Source organism: Telopea speciosissima, chromosome 8, assembly GCF_018873765.1.
Source record: "Telopea speciosissima isolate NSW1024214 ecotype Mountain lineage chromosome 8, Tspe_v1, whole genome shotgun sequence".
NCBI lineage: Eukaryota > Viridiplantae > Streptophyta > Magnoliopsida > Proteales > Proteaceae > Telopea > Telopea speciosissima.
The window spans coordinates 60,136,004-60,155,339 of NC_057923.1; the positions used below are offsets into that span (position 1 = coordinate 60,136,004).

At 38.2% G+C, this 19,336-nt stretch overlaps 2 protein-coding genes across 2 annotated transcripts; one reads left to right on the forward strand and one right to left on the reverse strand.

Moving 5' to 3' along the window:
- The first annotated feature begins 1,306 nt into the window (after positions 1 to 1,306).
- LOC122671961 (protein YIPF1 homolog) lies at positions 1,307 to 14,624 on the forward strand. Its single transcript, XM_043869455.1, has 6 exons — positions 1,307 to 1,503; positions 1,650 to 1,689; positions 1,799 to 1,879; positions 6,321 to 6,513; positions 13,158 to 13,425; positions 14,282 to 14,624. The coding sequence occupies exons 1-6, from the start codon at positions 1,447 to 1,449 to the stop codon at positions 14,486 to 14,488; spliced, it is 846 nt and encodes a 281-aa protein (XP_043725390.1). The 5' UTR covers positions 1,307 to 1,446; the 3' UTR covers positions 14,489 to 14,624.
- A 2,332-nt stretch (positions 14,625 to 16,956) lies between these two features.
- LOC122671962 (reactive oxygen species modulator 1-like) lies at positions 16,957 to 17,224 on the reverse strand. The gene has a single exon (XM_043869456.1). The coding sequence runs from the start codon at positions 17,183 to 17,185 to the stop codon at positions 16,961 to 16,963; it is 225 nt and encodes a 74-aa protein (XP_043725391.1). The 5' UTR covers positions 17,186 to 17,224; the 3' UTR covers positions 16,957 to 16,960.
- Between the last annotated feature and the right edge of the window lie 2,112 nt (positions 17,225 to 19,336).

Consider the following 19,336-nt stretch of genomic DNA (forward strand, 5'->3'; position numbering starts at 1 on the left):
TTCTCGTTCGACTCAGGCAGCCTCACCGTTCTCTCCTTTTTTATCTCAGATTTCTAACAGTCTGTCTGTGAAAGTAGGGATAAGATTGCGTGTATTATGACCCTCCCTAAACCCTGCAATGGTCAGAGCCTTGTGCACTGGGTATGCCCTTTTTTTTAAATTGAATAGCACCAGAGAGAAGTTTAGGCTGCATTTAGCAACACTTCCACTCCACATGAGTGTTTTCATTCTCAGAACGTTTGGCAATTTTGCTAAGAAAATAGTACATTTGATGATCGAAGAATCACTACGGACGAGAGAAGAAGAAGAAAGAGGATCAAGAGTCATAGCATGATGTACCTGAATTCTATCACTTTGGAGTGACGGGTGAGGGCATTGAAATGTTGATTTGTTCTAAAAGTGAAAACGTATTCTTAAAAGGGACAATTTCCTAGATCTACATAGATTAAAACAAAAAACTCAAATGTTTCCCAGCTGCACCCAGACACATAGGGGGCAAAATGACCACCCTACCCTAAATGGCAGAAATACCCAGTTCATGTGTTTGGGCGCAGGCTGTACTGCGGCACAGAGAACATCAACCCAAATAATAATTAGAAAACATGTAGGTTTGTACTTTATCTCTATGAGAAGCATAGTCATGCCAACATTCTATGTGTCTATCTCTCTCCTCTTCCAAATAAAGGAGAGAGATGTCTTTTTACATGGAGAAGAGAAAGTTAGACACATGGATGAATTGGCGTAGGCCTTCTTTCTAGATAGTTCTTTTTCCCTTGAAATGGGCAAGAGATCGACACCTGGTCGCGTAGCCCATGCATTAGTACAGGGACTGATGAGAGTGTGCACTTCATCAACATGGATAGGATTTTTAATTTCATGGTGGTAAAGTGGTAATTTTATATGCTTCTTTGTATGGGCAACAGGTTTTAAAATGCAAAATCAGCTATTAATTTTGGATCGGAATCGATCCTGAAGAACCCTAGAATTAATCCTTAAGATCCAAAAATAGGGAATTTCTAGGGCTTTTGGATAATCGACGATATCGGATCAGTAGGATTCTAATATGAATCTGCCGGTTCTGATAGCCGATTCATTGATCCAATCCCCCGAGTCCTAAAATCCTGATAGGGCACCACACGTCCAGGCAGCATTCTTTTTCACTTCTATTAAAATTCTTTGGGCAAATTTCTACTGGGCCGGGTTGACTTTTCGAGAGTACAAAATGGATCAATACAATAAACTTAAAGTACTTTTTTTTTTTCGTGGATTGAATTAAAAAGGCATTGATCGAGAGTGTTACCAAACGCGGCCTTTCAGTGAACTCAAAAAAATTGACCATCGGTGAGAGAGAGAGAGAGAGAGATCCGTCATTTTGTCTGAGAAAGGAATTAGAGAGATACAGAGAGGAAGGCTGTTGGCTTTCCCGCGATTTCCATTCGTGAAAAGATGATGTCGAGCGGCTACACCAGTCTCGACAACCAAAAGGTCTCCGGATCCGTTCCAGTAAGCATTCTCTCTCTCTCCTTCACTTCTTGTTCTTCCTTGTTCTGTTCGATCCAGATTTGATCCCCCCCCCCCTCTCTCTCTCTCTCTATCGATGTTGTTTTTAAAATCACGAGATCTTACTCCCTAGTTTCCTCGAACTGCAGGCGGCTTCAGATCCAGGTCAGGTCACCGTCAAATTCGCAGGTTAGAGTTTATTTTCAGGAGGCTTTTCACTTATCGAATTTCGTATCATGTTATTTAATTTATTTTTTGTTTGGTTTGTATTAGTTTTATTCATGATTTATGCTTGCAGATTCGAATCTTAAGACATTTCCACCTTCTGAAGCTCAAGGAAAGATCGCCGGTGGTTTTCGTCCCCCGCGTGATGCTGATGGTAAGCATCTGACTCTTTGAGTGCTTCAATTTCAATTCTTCGTAATAAAATGCTTGACGATTCCTTGATTTGTCGGTGCATTTCCAAGATACGTGGATGCCTCCTGCAGATCGAATAGAGAAAGTCCAATTTTAATATTTTGACTACCCCTACCTGTTCATTATGAATGGTGGGAGTTGTCAGATCGACATTCTTTTTTACGGATTTCACTGAAAGGAGGAGAACACAGATTAAATACCAATATACTATGAAGGAATAGAGTAATAGATGTTATTGAATTATTTATTTATGTAATTCCTCTATCTAGGAGCTGTCTTTGTAATCTGGATAGGGTTGGGTTATAAGCAGCTTTAATTACACTGATTCTCTCCTTCGGTTAGTATTTGAGTTGGATTTGTCCATGCCAAAATATATTGTCTGGTTTAGAGAAGTGTTCTGAATCATTCAACAGGTGTTTGGTTTGTTGGACTGCTTTATTTCAATTACTTGATTGTCACACTTGTTTATGCTGCATTCTATGTGCTCAATGACCTCCAAGTTAAAGTGTACTTTGAGGGGGATTGATGCAGATAAGTCACTTAGAGGGCTTATTTTAGGGGAAATAAGCCTTGTGATGGGTTATGTATGTATTGGGCCTTTAATTCTATGTGTTTATTTTGTAATTGGCCAATTGAATAAGCCTAAAATATAGGTAGAAAGTAGGAAACGGGATTTACTTCATTAGTTTAGTTAGAGTCCTATTTTGAGTCTACTTTCTTTATTATTTCACTTTCCTGTTCAATTTAGGATACCTTATTAGTTAAGGATTGGGTTAGGTCTTTCCATTTTAGTGTTTAAGTCTATTTTTGAGTCTTCTATATAAGTTTGTAAGGGAGGCCGGCATGGTGCACGAATTTGATTAATGAAATATTGGCTTGAGGCTTTGTGAAAATCCTGAGTTAGGATAGGTGAAAGATCTAGGGTGAGATACCCATTCCCTTCCCTCATCCCCTTCCATTTGTTCAAGGCTTCAAAACCCTAAAGGCTGATCGATCTCCTTTTCTCTCTGTTTTGATCAGGGATTCATCCTACTTTCAAGAAGACTATTCAACCCATTGGCAAGAAAAGTATTCAACCCATTTGCTACTTCAGCAGGTTATTGTTCCTTCATTTGGGTTTCCATTGTTCTCTTTCTTTGTTCACTGGTGGTTACCAATTTGAGATCTCGTCATTCTCTTCCAACCAATTTGAGATCCCATTGTTCTCTTTCTTGTTCACTGGAGGTTTTCTATTTGATCCTGTCTGGGAGTAGACCTATTATGGCTTTAGTCTTACATTAGGGAGTCCTTGTTATGTCGATATAGTTGGTTTAGGATTAGTTTATGTTAAGTCATGAGTTGTTGAGTTGGACTTTATAAGTTGTGGGCCTAAGCCACGATAGGGATTTTATTTTGAATCCTATAGTGGCTCTAGGATTCTCTCTCCTTTGCTCCTCTCTCTCTCTGTTCTCTTCTTCTTTTTAGATTCTGGTTGGTAATATTGATTTTGCTTCATGGTATGAGAGCCGTGAAGGAGAAGAAGAAGAAATATACATAAATAATATGTGTGCGTGTGTGTGTGTGGCACCCTACTTAATCAAGAGTGAAGAAGAACTAGGGTTTCTTAAGGTTTTTATTGCAATAGGATTTATTGATCTTCTACATATGCCTTGTGATAGCGTTTATTGAGCTTCATTGTGTGGAGTGCAAGGTTCTAAAGCTCGGGTTTCGACCAGCCAAAAAATGAGTTCGTCTCGGTTTCGACCATATCTCGATCGAAACTTGGGACTTTCTCCAGGCTAACTCGAACCTTGGTTTCGAGGCCCAGAAGTTGTTTTTTTCCCCTGATTTTTGTTGTGCTGCCTATTTTTGATATTTTAAACTCAATCCATGCATTAGTTTCACATAGAGAACACTAAAAATATTACTTGTGCTTTTGATCCAAGTTTGATACTGTATATTGTTCTTGAACATGGTATCAAATAAGGTTTGACCGGAACATAACTCCTTCAATATAAATGAGATTTAAGTAATTTTGGATTTGTTAGAAAGCTTTGTTTTGATAGCTTTCCAATAAGTCCAAGATTGCTTAAATTTGATTTCTATTGAAGGAGTTATCTACCGATCAAACTTAATTTGGTGTGCGCGAATGTTGTGTGAAGGAAAATATTTTTTTGGACATCAAAACAAATGAATATTTTACCTCACTTTTGGTTTTTAGCAATGTTTTACCATATTAAGATTTATGGAAATTTTAAATTTGAGAAAAACCCCAGAATTAGAAAGTTGAAAATTGCATCTACCGTCGAAAATCCAGATTTTGTTCTTGAACTTGGGGGTTGACTTTTTTTCCTTTTGGAATTTGATTTTTTAGCTATTTTTATTGGATTCAAGTAGGGGGGTATTTGCTTATTTATGAATAATATCTTAAGTAAATGAAATACAAATACAAAAACATTTACTTAAATGATATTAGGCATAAATAAGTGTCTGTCTTGTCTGTCTTGGTTCCTAGCATAGATAGGTGTCTGTATACCAAGAATTTTCAGCAAGATCCCGAGATCTGGCACTCATATAAAGGACCTAGATGGGCATTTTCCTATGTCAAACCGAGATCTCGGCGAGATATTGTACTTTTGTGACTCGACCCCCATCTCGTCTCGGATTTTCGAAATACCGAGAAACTCGGCGAGTTCTCGAACTATGATGATAACTAAGTGAAAGAAGAATCATATATCTTTAAAAAAAATAAAGATCTAAGCCCATTCTTGTCAGTCTCTAACCTGAAACAACTTTTACCAGAAACTTGCTATTTACATCCCATATTTTCTTTTCTGTTTATGAACCTTGTCATGTTATCTTCATTTTTTACCTGGAAATTAGACTACTTGATTTTTCTCTGTCTAGCCTAGCAAGGGCAAGGTAATAGAAAACTCATAGCTGCAACTAGTTTACAGCTCAAAATTTCCATGGACATTTGACTTTTAAGTTCTATTACAAGAAACCCTATGAGTTGTATTAGTATTCTTGTTAAGTATGCTCTATATATATTATGCATGTTCAGTCTGGGCTTTGAAAATAGGGTTATAGCTGTTGAGACTGCAAAGGTCAAAGAGAAGATTCAACCCATAGAGCAAGCTGGCATCAAATCCAGGGAAACCAAGTCATGATGATGATCTAGTAGGGAGGCAAAGTAGATTCCCCCAAGGAATCCATGTGATGATGATAAATCCTATTCCAAACAGTACCATCACAAGAAGGGAGGAACCGGGCCTAAACTAAGTTTCAGTTAACTCTAATCAAGATGGGTCAAGACTAATGAATCCATGTGTGCTGAAAAAAAGAGATCAATTAATTCCAGTTCAAGACTTAGTCAAGATGTTTCAAGAGCAATATGTGCTGAAAAAGAAAAGAATTAATCAGTTAGTTGTAACTATTATCTAAAGTAGTGATGTCTTATTTCAGTCAATAGGCCAGTTTCCTTGTTAGTTGTGAAAGACCTTGAAAATGTAATTCTTATTAATTGGTCAAAACTTCAACTAGGAAGAAGTCCCCATAAGAGTCTAGACCCTCGTAGCCACTCTATATAAGGAGCTGTCTGTAAGCTAAATGGAACAACAGAATTTGAATGAAATCTTTGTTCTGGTTTTTTTTGCCAATGTCTTTAGGAGTGAGTCCTATGTGAGGTGAGAAGCCTAGGTGTGAGTGAGAGACTCGTACCATCTATCCCATCTTCTTCCCCTATTCTCCCAATCGATACCCCTGTTTTATTTGCTGTTCTCACTTCTCAACGATCCGATCTTGTAAGGGTTCTGCTTGTATTGGCAGGACCGAGCCAGGACCTCATCAACATGCCAGAGGTGATGCAGCAGAGGCTGCTTTCCCAATTGATTGGGCTTAATTGAAGGGTTATATGGGTTGTAGGCTGTGTTCTTGGGTTTTTTTTTTAATTGTAAATAGGACAACTTTATACGCCCAAGATGTGGGGTTAGTGAATCTATACAAGATTATGTGTTAGTTCTTATTTTCTATTTTGGTTTTTTGTAAGATTTGGGTTAATATACTGAGGTGGGTTTTTTCTGAGGTTTCAATAAATGTAATTTATATCAGAAGGATAGATAATGCTGGTAACTAGTGAGTAGGAATTATGTCTATTAAACATATCTTCTTTTTTCCTTTTCTTCACAGAAAACTTTTTTATTAAAGATAGCATCTCTATTGTGGAAGGGTGGATATATCTTATAAATCACTGATACGTTTTCTTCTCAGACTTCTTGCCATTTAGTTGATCAGATTATTTACATCATTATTAGAGTTATTCAACTGCAGTCATTTGAATCATTGTTAATGGCTAGCATTCATTCTTTCCACTGTACTAACTTTCTGTGGCTCTATATTGCTAAACTTGTCTTGAATTGTTGTAGATACTTTCTCTAAACCAGAAAATGGCATTAGTTCTGATGAACCTCAGTCGAGTGGTTGGTTTCGAGCATTCACAGTTGCTGCTTACAAGCCATACTTTGATGTGGACACTTCAGATGTATTGGAGAGGATTAAGGACTCACTTTTTCCATTTAAAGGAAACTTTTCTGAGAAGACTGCTAGTAACCCAGACCTGTAAGTTCTCATTCTGCCATGATAGATATAATTATATAATCAATGTGTAGACTAGAAGATTAGCAGTCACAGAAGAAAAGATTAGCGGGTTCAATGTGTAGACTACAAGATTAACAGGTCATTTGATCCTTTCTTTAGCACAGGAAAGAAGATTAGCGGGTCATTATGATGATAAGATGGTATTAGCTCTGCCTTGTTGTGTCTAGAATTTAAGAATCCTGGTGCTGACATGCAGGCATTCTTCCTGTTATTTCGAATAGCCTCAGGGATCTCCATCAAGTTCTCTTCAATTGGTGCTCTTTCTCGATTTCTAGGCTCAGTTTTCTTCCATTTATTAGCCAGTAGTGTTCTTCAATTATTACAAACGACTTTTAGCGTAGCACAATGAACAGTTGATGTGGATTCTGGAGTAACGCTTGTTAACCAGCTTTCAGTAGATGTACTGTGACAAATTCTAATGAATCACATTGTATTCCTTCTTCCCTTTCAGTACAAGCAGCTGAGGTTATTCATATGTGCTTCCATGAGTCACTTATTTTGTTACTAATTTATAATTTATCTGGACAGGACTCTACCATCCACATGAAAGCTACCACATTGATAAGGACTGTGGTTGAGCTATACCTAGCTTGCATGTTGGCATTAACTCTACAAACTATCTTCAATATTTGCAATATAGGCGGCTGTAATATCTCTTAGGATATGAAAATCAACGAAAGCATGAATTTTTTTTTTAATAGTAAAAGATAAGGTCAAAAAAAAAAAAAAATAGCTGTAACAATACCACAACTCAATTATAATACCAAAATAAAATGAAAATAGCTCAAAATTGGATAATTCCTATAACTGTCAATCCTAAATAACATAATAACTAACTCAGTGAAATTTATAGCCTAATTAGGAAAACACCTGGAATTTTAGGAGAGGAGATATCAAATAATGGCCAAGTAGACATCCAATGGAACTCCTCCATAGCTTCCCAGCATGGCTTTCCATGCCCTAGAGAATGTATGGTATTCTTGGCCCAAAGATTCCCAAGACTTCTCCTTATGCTCATGCTTTGCACCAATCCCTTTGTCACAACTCACAACACAAGGTTCTAATCCTTAGCCTGCTAAATTTATCTTGGAATTGATTGTGAATAGTCTTTTTAAACCATCACTGTATCTGAGGATTATGAAATAAATCCGAGCACATGTTTTTATTGTAACACTATTGAATTGATTAGATTCATCAACTCAGGCTTTAGTTTTGGAAAAAACTGTTGGAAGAAAACAGTCACTGGGGTTGCTGGATGTAATTGAACTTTTTTTTTAAAATTGGGGGAAGTTTTCATACACGGCCGTGTAAGCATGCACAGTCGTGTCAGCTCTCACAAAGAGTTGGAAAAGTCATAAACCCCCATCCATTAATTAATGTCTTGAAACTCTCACCCTCTCACATACACGGCTTACACGGCCATGTATGAAAACTTTCCCCTTAAAAAATTTTTAAGTTATCATTATCTTGAGTGTCCTCAATTGCCTTTGGACCTGTAAGTAGAACCGTGGAGATATTTCTGGTTTGTAAGCGTTTTACAAAGACGCAACATCTTGGTTCCCCCAGTTCACGTTCTTGTTAAGAGCATAGTGAAGAACTGTTAATTAAAAAAACAACAAAACGAAAATGAAACAAGAAATAGCATAGTACTAAGGAGAACTTGGATTGAGCTAGCCCTAACCCCTGGCCTTAATGAAAACAAAGCTAGCAGGACCCTAGGATGAGTTGTCTCAACTGTCTGAAGCAGTACCTAACAAAAGAAACCAGTGTTAGCACAATAAGAGAAGTTACAAAGTATGAGGAAAAGAAGAGACTCACAGTTTGGTCAGAATACCAAAATGTGACCACTATGCTGATATATATAACTTACTAGGTGAGAACTACAAAGTTACAATCATACGCCCAGACTACTAAACATTACATAAAGCAACTAAAACCAGAACTATATACCCAAAATAACTCCTGCAGAAGCACTAACACTCTTAACACTCCCCCTCAAGCTGGAGCATATGCATCATCCATGCCCAGCTTGGAACAGCCTTTCTGGAAGGCAAGACTAAACAGAAGCTTGGTAAACATATCACCCAGCTGATCAGCAGAAGAAACGAACGGAGTATCAATCAACTTCCTCATTACTGCATCCCTCATAAAGTGACAATCAACTTCAATATGTTTGGTTCTTTCATGAAAAACCTGGTTGCTGGTAATGTAGATTGTAGCTTGATTATCACAGAACATCTACATTGGCTTAATATCTGGAAACCCCAACTCTTGAAGCAATGATTTCAACCACATTAACTATGCTGCTGTATGCGCCATGACCCTTCTTGTTTCTCCATATGACAAGATTGCCACCATTGAATGTACAATAATTTGTGGTAGATCTCCTATCACCATCAACACCAGCCTAGTTTGCATCTGAGTATCCAACCAAATCAATTTGTTGATGAGATCAGTAAATGAGCCCCTTTCCTGGAGCCCCCTTAAGAGACTCTAAAATTCAACATGTTGTCTCCCATTGAGTCTTCTTATGTGACTCCATATTTGGCTAATAACTCCAACAACAAAAGATGTGTCAGGTCTACTAATAGTAAGGTAGATGAGTTTCCCTACTAATCTTCGCCATCATCCCTCCCAAACTTCTAGTGTGGGTCCATAGGTGAATCAACTGGTTTGGAAGCAAGCATACCAGTCTTAGACAAGAGATCAAAAACATACTTCCCCTATGAGATACTAATCCCTTTTTTACTTGAAGTACTTCAATACCATTAAAACATGAGGGCATCTAAGTCTTCCATCTGAAAATGCTATTATAGATAAGATTTCACCTTTGTAATCCCAGATGCATCATCCTCAAATATGATAATATCATCAACATACACAACCAATACAATCACCCTAGACTCCGGCGACGAACAAACATAGGATGATCAAAATAACATTGCGAGAATCTGCTCCAAGTAACAATCGAGTTGTATGTATCGAACCAAACCCTAGGTGACTGTTTGAGACCATAAATCATCTTGTTTATCTTACAGACTCTACGAGCATTCTCCCCTTGAGCAATTTACCCTGGAGGTTGGTCTATATACACCTCATGTAAATCACCATATAAGAAAGCATTCTTGATATCCAATTGATACAATGACCAAGCATAATTCACAACTAAAGAAATCACAATTCATAGTTAAAGAATGAGCACATGAACAGAATTAAGCCTAACAACAGGAGAGACAGTCTCATAGTAATCCACACCATAGGTCTGTGTATAACCCTTCGCTTTAACTAAACGAGCTTTTAGCTCCATAGAGCCATCCGGATTGTATTTAATAGTTTACAACCTAGCGACACCGCACAATATCCTTATCTGGAGGTAAATCCACCAGAGTTCATGTCTGTCGATAAATTAAGACATCTATTTCCGCTTCTATGGACACTTTCCACCCAGGATGAGACAAAGCCTCATGATGGGTTTTAAGAATAGGGTGAGTAGATACTGGCTACCTTTGGTTGGGAGTTGATGACGGACCTTTCAAATTCTATAGCCCTCTACCTGTTTCCATTGGGAGTTTGGGACTTCTAAGGGAGATGAAAGATAAGATAGAGAAACAAAATTTAATAGGATAAGCTGTCATGGATTTTTTAGTGCATGAGTGGGTATCTTTGTGAAGAGCAATTGGTAAGTCATCCAGAGACGAGGAGGAAGCAGGAACTTTAGCCGGAGGAGCAGATTGTGTGGTGGGCTATGAAGCAAGAATAACTGAATGAGTCTGCACTATCCTCTTACACCACTAATACACCTTCTGTGGTGAAGGCGAGGTGGTAGGTGGAACATCTTCCAAAGTCAATATGGGGTATTCTCAAAAAAAGTGACATCTGTACTGACAAATTGCCTTTTTGTAAGTAGTTCAAAACATTTATACCCTTTTTGAGTTCGAGAATAACCAATGTAAATACATTTCACAGCCCTGGGAGATAATTTGACAACCTAAGGTTGTAGATTATGAACAAAGCACGTGGTTCCAAAAACCTGTGGAAGTAAAGAAAACAAAGGAGAATTTGGAAACACAATTAAATTAGGGAGAAATAAGACGCTAAAGACGAGAGAAGGTCTCATTCAAGGAAGGCACCTTCTCCCCAGCAAGCAACTGGTTCTTCACTGACTGAAAACCAGAATTTAATCTGGTCATGAACTTTGCAACTTGAAATTCAGCCCACTGAATCTTCAACAGTTCCAGATCAGTAGTCAGAGCCTGATAACATTGAGATCCTCTGACATTCCTTTAAAGGCACTGTAGTACTCATTCAAGGATTTTTCCCCCTGCTTGAAGTTAAACATTTTGTCATAAATATCATAAATACGAAACATTATTTTCCAGAGAAGCTTTCCTTCAAGTCGTCCCAAACTCATTTGGCAGTGTTGTGGAACATAACATTTGTTACAATGGCTAGTTCCATATTGTTCCACAACTAGATAAAAAGTGTGTTGTTCTCACGCATCCACTCCTCATATTCTTCAGAATCAGAAGAAGGCGGGTCAGATTTGAGATACTTCATCTTGCCCTTAGCATTGATATAGACCTTAACAGCCTGGGCCCATAACAAATAATTAGACACACCAATTCAGTTTGATAGTAGTATCTTGACGTTAATGTTGTCCGCAGTAGGTTTGGGATCAGCCATTATAGACAGCGGCAACTTCACCATACAGAATCAAGAAGACCAATAAGACAGCAAATAGGGGGGAAAAACGATAAGGCCAGGTAAGACCACCTCTGGCCAGCAACCAACAGTCCACAGAAAAGCGATAGAAGTAATTGTAGATCTGCCTGAAATTGGGGTCAAAGAAACCTATAAGGAGGACCAATAATTCCCCAAAGTATCACTTGATTCCAATGGTCACATGAAAAATAATTTCAGAATTGCATTCTGCCAGAATTAAGGAGATTTAGTATCACAGATAAATCAGTAGTTGGATCTGCCTGAAATTGGGGTCGAAGGACCCTATGACGAGGGCCTGATTAAAAGTAATTTGAGAAATCAATTCTGCCAGAAATCATCTCAAAACAGGGTACCGCCAGGAACAAAAACTTCTGTAACCTTCAGTAAAAACAGGGGCTTGGTCAGCCTCAAGTTAGTGTAGAAGGACCTTATCAATAGGGGCAACAATGCCCAAATGATAATCAGATCCAATTGATGGCCATAAGAGGAGTAATCATAGTTATCAATTCAGTCAAAAAAGAAGCCATAAACAGAGTACCGCAGGGAAGAAACATTAGCCAATTTTCATAGAACTCGAAGAGATACCTCCATGGAATAGCTGGAGCAGATACTCTTCTTCATGTGGATAGCATATACAAATGGAACCCTAATTTATTTTTATGTATAGGGTTTCATAGAATAGATAGGTCAGCATAAGTTGCTGCAAACTAAGAGGGAAGATCCCTAGAAGACTATCAAAGCAAGGATCGAAGAAAGGTACTGATTAAACTTGCTCTGATATCATGAAGCAGTACCTAACACAGGAAACCAGTGTTAGCAGAATAAGAGAAAGAGCAGGAGGAAGAAGAAGAGAAGAGTGAAGAGGAGCCGCAAGACTCAGGAAAAAAATAGACTCACGGTTTGCTATTCTTACCAAACCGTGACCAATATGCTGATATATAACTTACTGAGAGAATTACAATCATACCCCAAGACTACTAATTACTAAACATTACATAAAGCAACTAAAACCAGAACTATATACCCAAAATACCCCCTGCGGTACCACTAACACTCTTTACACTATCAAATTCTCCATCTTATGTTTAATGTGATTTGACATTCCGAAAATTAAGCCAAAATAACTGCTGAAATATTCATATAATTATTCAGAACTTCAAATTAGAATTGCTTGATCCAACATATATGACTCCTCTTGAGTCAAATATGGACTTTCTGAAAGAAGAAACAACATTGTTTGAAGCCAGAGATGCTCCTGTATCGGAGAAGGAATAGAATAGGAGGGTGCATAAAGAAGAAAACAATGACCAAAGAAGTTCTTTGCATTGAAACAAATTCACAAATGGTTCTAAATATCTAATGTGTGAAAGTCAACAAGCAAGTTGGGATTAGAAATGGACCTAATCACAAATGCTTCCTTCGGCCCTTCCCCATTCATCAATTTAGATCTCAACTATCACTTTATTTTTTTACTTTTAACACAAAATTTCTAGTTAAATGCCATCTTTTTGAAAAAGAAGGGCAGACAAACAAATTTAATGCCTTGGTGAGGGTGCGGTTTTCCTTTGGCTTGGATTCTGAATTGATCTGCCCTCATATCCCTTAAGTGTCTGAGTTGGTTGAACTGGTGAATGAATTCAAGTTGCACGGACATTAATTCAAGGAAAATAATCTCTTTTATTTCATTTAAAGTTCGTTCTTCACAATGTATGTGATCTTGGTAAAAGCTGTGACTCTCAATTTTTTTTAGTTTTGCCTTGTTTTTAAAATATCAAACATCTGTCTTGCTTTCAGGACTTTCTTCATTCTCATTTCCTCTGTTATTTTTTGCCTCTTATTTTTTCTTCTTTAACCTCTGGATGTTGACTGTGAATGGAAAGCAGGTATGGGCCATTTTGGATATGTACCACCCTTATATTTGTAGCCGCATCCATTGGCACATTTGCAACATACTTGGCACACAAACTGCAGAAGAAAGAATGGGACTACGACATTAATATGGTGACGTGGTCGGCTGGTTTGTTTTACGGCTACGTCACCATTGTTCCTCTTGGCTTGTATATCATTCTAAAATACTTCTCAGCTCCATCTGGCCTCGTCCAGCTGTTCTGTCTATATGGTTACTCCCTCTTTATATTCATTCCTGCCTCGGTAAGTTCAGAGTTACAGTGTTGCTATTTTCTCTGGAATATCTCTCTTCTTTTTCTGTTTTTTTTTTTTTTTGGGGGGGGGGGAGAGGGAGGGATTGAACCTTGATCTCCCTAATTACAGAGTAAGTGACTAAATCTCCCAACTTTGAAATATTAAGTATGACTTTGAAGAGAAGCAAAGAATCACTTTCAGTTCTTTTGAAATTGCTGTGTTGATGGGTGTTTTAAGTAAATTTTGGATTCCAATTTTACCCTCATAGACTGATATAGCAATCTCCATTCCAGAACCAAACTTCATAAAAGGATCAGATGTAGGTGATTATATTCTCTTTAGAGTCTTAGTTAATTATGTCGAGAGTTGGGAGTTTTAGACTTATAGTCAGTTATCTTTTCGATCAAGGCGATCATGGTAATCCCTCCCCCCCCCCCCCAAAAAAAAAAAAATTAAATAAATAAAAAATAAGAATAAAATAAAAATATAAGGCTCCTCAGTTGTCTGTGGCAACATGGTCTGGACCATATAAATTGGGTCAGTTTTGGCTGTGCCATCATGGCGCTTTCTCTCATCCTGTCCTGATCTTTTCCTTCATTTAAGCTTATGGTTGACAGTGACAATTAAGGCAGGCCCCTATAAAGAAAAAAAAATATACTGCTTTAAAGTTTCCCTGAATGATGAATCTTCATGATTATGTGAGGGTGCATGTTATTGCCTCCTTGCTAAGAGATGTGTGGTATGCCCATGTCAATTTCCCTTCCGTGTATTATATTTTCTCTTAAACTAATGGTTTCAATGAAGCATATACCACTTCACCTGGGCGTTGTTGACCTATCAAAGTTCTCATGGCATTTGATTGCAGTGTCTATCTGTGGTACCTCTGGAAGTGTTCAGATGGGTAGTTGCAGGTGTTGCGGGGTTCATGTCAGCAATATTTGTTGCTCTTAATCTCCGAGCTCACATCAAGTCTGCTGGTGAAAGGTGGTTCTTAATTGTGGCTGCGATATTCCTATTGCAGCTGGCTCTGGCTGTTGTCCTGAAGCTCTATTTGTTTACTGTTACGGTATAAGAACAATTTGAAATCCTCAATGGTATGAACCAAGTGTAGAGCATAGAGAGAAGTTTTTGGGCTTTGGCCCCATGTTGTAGTTTAACCCTTCTATAGAATATTTGTTACTGTGAAAAACATGACATGTATTCTTTCATTTTTGACAATATATATTTAATGGCTGAATCTTCTCCCATTGGGGAGTTGCTGTTCCTCTGGCAGCTTCAATACGAATAATGTCTTGATGTGATTTCTTGTTCTACTCCCCCAACCTTTTCATCATTTAACAGAAGTAGATGCTCACACACTGATGCCACTGCTCCAACTTGAGCTGCAACCATATTCTGAATAGTGCACTGACAGGGAATATGGCAGGGCACTGCATATTGTGGAAACAATCAATAAATCGTATCTTCAGACCCGGGCAGCCCCTCCCAAATTGATGAGCAAGTAAGCCTGTGAATCACCTATAGCCTAATGTCGTAATTTGCATTTTGTTGTACCCTCTACTTCTGTTTTGGTTTGTTGTTTTAATGGGGAGGGCTCTCTCCCCAGTGGCAATGTATATATAACCTCTGTCCATGGAGGCATGGACCTTATTTTTGTCACATGACAGCTCATTTGACTCTGAAACTTTGTGGACCTATTAAACATTGGTTTCTAGTCATGTTGTATAGGCAAGTTTTTGTCCATCATATATGTCTAATTTGGATAAATGAAGTTCTATTAAGGATCCGTCTGTTCCCAGGTGAAAAGATTTCAACTCCTTTGTAATCCTGTCCACCCTCCTGATAGTCTCAGCTTAGACCTTGGTTTCGACCTTCCCATAAAATTTCAACCCCATCTGACCTGCTACATGGTAGACCTTGGTGCTTGTTAAAGAGATTCCATGGTAGACCTTGATGCTTCTTAAAGAGATTCTTAACTCTGCTCAGGAAAATTAAGTCTTGCCCCTCCCCAGTTAAGTCCCCTCTCTTGCCTTTTATTCTGGACATTACTTTTCTATGAATACAAACTCGGCCTTATCCCAACTTAATGGGGTTGACTACATGGATCCAAACAAAACTAAGTATAAAAGATGAAAGATAGAACGATAGTAAGAGGAAAGAGGCAATATTACATCACTTTCTATGAATAGTTAGTACAATAATTTTTTCAGAAAAGTTGGTGCAATATTTAGTATTTCTTTTTGACAGATTTTCAATGAAATAATGAACCTTTTGATAGAAAAAGAATTAGGTTTCATTGAGAAGGAAGAATCTTGTAATCAAAATTGGTGAAAAAGTTGCATCCTTATTTTTTTTTGCCCTTTTAGTATAACACTTAATCTTTTAATGAGGGTCAAATTGATCAAATTCTATTGTTTCATATGTTCACTAAAAAAAGTGTGAAGATAATGACAACTCTTGAGAATAAGATAATGGTAAGTTGCTTTCAAATTTCTACCCAAAAAAAAAGAGTTGTTTTCAAATTTTCTGGAAAAATCTTCCATACCCAGAGAACATCATGTTTCTATCAATTGTCATCAAACACTTCCATTTTTCAGTGTATGTTATAACTTTTCAAAAAAAAAATAATGGATCTTAGTAGACTGTTGGATCTTGCACTCGCCGCACCAAGATCAGAGAAAACCACACATTCTCACATCTATCTACTCACCCATGGAACATTAATGGCCCGTTTGTTTGTCAAATAGAAGTGGGATAGGCAAAAAGGGGTGAGAAAAGTTTATTATTTCCCCACAAAATACCAAGGATGTGTGTGTTTGGATACATAGGATGGAAAACTTTTAGACAAATTTATTAAATGCATTTATTCGTGTCTAGTGGGTGACACTCTTCTTTTTTCCATCCCATTCACTTTCAAAGTCCTACCAAAATTGATAAGAATTTGACAATATTCATGGAAAAGTTACTTTTGAGTCTATCTCTCTTCTCTTCCTAATTCCTTTCTTTCCCATGAAATCCCACCTCATGTTCATGTTCGCTCTCCCACTAAATCCCACTCCACTACAAAATGCATGTTCTACTATTTCCGTTCCTTGTCAACCAAATCCATAACATATGGATCCCACCCTCACAAGTCTCCTACCTCTTTTTATCCGGCAAACAAACGGGGCCTAAGAGAGAAAAGAGGTATTGCACAACTCGTGGCTAGGGCCTAGGGCATCCATTCTCTTTCTCTCTCTCTCTCTCCCTCTCCCACTTTTTTTTTTTTTTTTTTGATGTTCAAAGTATTGAATTTAAAACATTCAAAGAAGCCACACACATGACACATGACGGGTAAGAATCCAACTAAATACAAACTTCAGGATTCTGAGAAAATTATAGAGAATGGTAAAAAAATTCATCGTAAATAAAGATTATAATATTCCATGATTAAAAAAAAACCATGCTCCAGTATAGGGTCTCTGCTATAAATCTGTGTGAAAGGCTATCATTCTCCACAAAGACGACAATATCATTCTCTTCTTGGCACAAATTAAAGGATCTCTCAGTTAGACTTTCCGCAATGTATCAAACTCCCAGCTCCCAAGAAAAGACCAAAAACGGCTGCACTGCCAAATGTTGTTTGCCCAATGTACCTAATTTTCAGAAGTCCAGGTACCTTATACATAATAGCCTCATAAGTTCCATAAATAGCACCGACAGCGCCACCAGCAGCACCGCCCACTGCAACGCCTGTTGTGACACGAGCAAGGCAGCTATCCCTCGCCATCGCTTCTTTTTCTTTCTTTCTCTTTGTCAGTGGCTTCACTTGTTACCTCTCTCTCTCTCTCTCTCTCTCTCTCTCTCTCTCTCTCTCTCTACCCTTTATATTATATCCCTTTATGGCTTTATATAGATAGAATGAAGGAACGAGAAGAAGAGAGGTAAGAGTGAGAGTTGGTTTACTTCACGCAAAGCGGTTGATGTCTCCTTGTTGGAGACGTCCTCGTGAGGGAGGATGACCCGACCCAATAGTATAATGTAATTTTACAGATACATACATACATACATGCGCTCTTTCCGTAACGTGCATATGAAAACATTCAAAAAAAATTGAATTTGAGAAAAATTGCACTATCATGAAAATAACACTACCAAAATGTGAGGGTGTCAAAATCAAACAGGAATTGTTTATCAAAATTAAATTGAACCGTTTAATAAATGGTTCAGTTATGGTTTCAAAATTGAGACTGTTTAAATAAACGATTTAAACGAATTAAATCGTTTAACTGAAATAGACTGTTTAATAACTAAAATCAAATACAAACCGTTTACTGAAATCGAATCGAACCATTTAAATTGAAACCATGAAACTGTTTAATAAACGGTTTGATTATAGCTTCAAAATTGAGACCATTTAATTAAAACGGTTTAAATCGAAACCGGAACGTTTAGCACCCTACTAAATTAGAAAGACGACATTATTGATGCATATGGGAATAAGGTTAACTGCGATTAGAGTGTATACTACTTCCAATCATTTAGATCCGTCCTCTGTCACATGACTCACGTCTATTGTTTTGGAGTCGATGAAACTTTTTTTATTTGTTGTACTTCAGAGATGGAGATCAGAAACATGACGTTCAGAATTGGCATTTTTAAGGCCCCAAGTATTGACGGTTTTTAGGCCTGTTTTTATCATTTATTTTTGGGCAATTTTCAAAGATGATGTACAACCCCTGTATTGTTCCTTGAGTGCACATCGACCCGAGGTTTTAAAAAATGAACGTGTATACCCCCTGAACTTTTAAAACCATGCACAACTAACAGTCTGTTAACAAGTAAACGTGAAATGATGACGTGGGCTTTAATCAGTATTTTGGGACCTTGGCGTTCAAGGAAGCTTTCTGGTCATGATAATGGTGAAGCCTGACAGAGGTATTCTGGTTTGCGATATCTTTTGAAGGTAGCCACTTCGGGGGTCGTAGCCATGGCGGAACCTCCCACGGCCAGGGAGGGGCGGCCATCAGATCTTATTTTTGCCTCCTCCACAATTGCCGGTAGTGAGGCTAGATCAGGTTCAGGTGAGAATCCCTCTTTTGCAAGTGTGGTCTCTCGCTCAGTGGCTTTTTAGCCAGCATCGGTCCCTATCAAGAGCCCCTTGTTTCATCTTGGAGCTCCTGCGATTTTCTTCACGAATGAAGAGATTTCTCTCTCGGAAATCCCTTTCCAATTCACGTTGATTGCTAAATGCGCCTACGGGCATCCGTCGCTTTTTGTAGTTAAGGCTTTCTTGCAGAAGAGCTTTCACCATCAAGCAGATGTGCTTGTTTCAACCCTTGATCATAGGCATCTGCTGCTTCGTTTTCTAGATAAAACTGATTTCATTAAGGTCTGGTTAAAGGAGCAGGTCTTCATTAAAGGTTTTTTTGTTCAGATTTTTTAAATGGACAAGGGATTTCAAATCTGGTGCAAAGTCCCCGGTTGTTCCTGTGTGGATCTCCTTCCCAAGCCTCCCGGTCAATCTCTATCAAGGTAACTTCTCCATATCAATTGCAGGCACGATGAGAAAGGTCTTAAAGGTGGATAGTGCCACCACCTGCTGCACTCGCACGGTCACGGCAAGGGCCTGTGTTGAAATTTATCTACGAGCTTCGTTGCCTGATCAGATTTGGATAGTGTGCGGCTCCTCTAGCTTTTTTCAGAAGGTGAAATTTGAGAGATTACCTTTATTTTGTGAGGGTTGTTCGAAGCTTGGGCATGGTCTTGATCAGTGTAGGAAGAAGAAGATTCATGGAGGTGCAACTAAAAACACAAGTGCTCCGGCAAAGGCGGTGTTGAATGTGCAAGCTGAGACTCATATTAATTCTTCTATTGAGAGGCAGAATAATGATAGACAAGTCCTCTTCCAGGTTTGAAGACTGAATCAATTTCAAGAGCT

Excerpts from the sequence above, each read along its gene's own strand:
- LOC122671962 (XM_043869456.1), bottom strand. The coding sequence starts at position 17,185 with ATGGCGAGGGATAGCTGCCTTGCTCGTGTCACAACAGGCGTTGCAGTG.
- LOC122671961 (XM_043869455.1), top strand. The coding sequence starts at position 1,447 with ATGATGTCGAGCGGCTACACCAGTCTCGACAACCAAAAGGTCTCCGGA. Across the intron at positions 1,504-1,649 it reads AGGTCTCCGGATCCGTTCCA|GCGGCTTCAGATCCAGGTCA; the intron begins GTAAGCATTCTC and ends CTCGAACTGCAG. Across the intron at positions 1,880-6,320 it reads TCCCCCGCGTGATGCTGATG|ATACTTTCTCTAAACCAGAA; the intron begins GTAAGCATCTGA and ends GAATTGTTGTAG.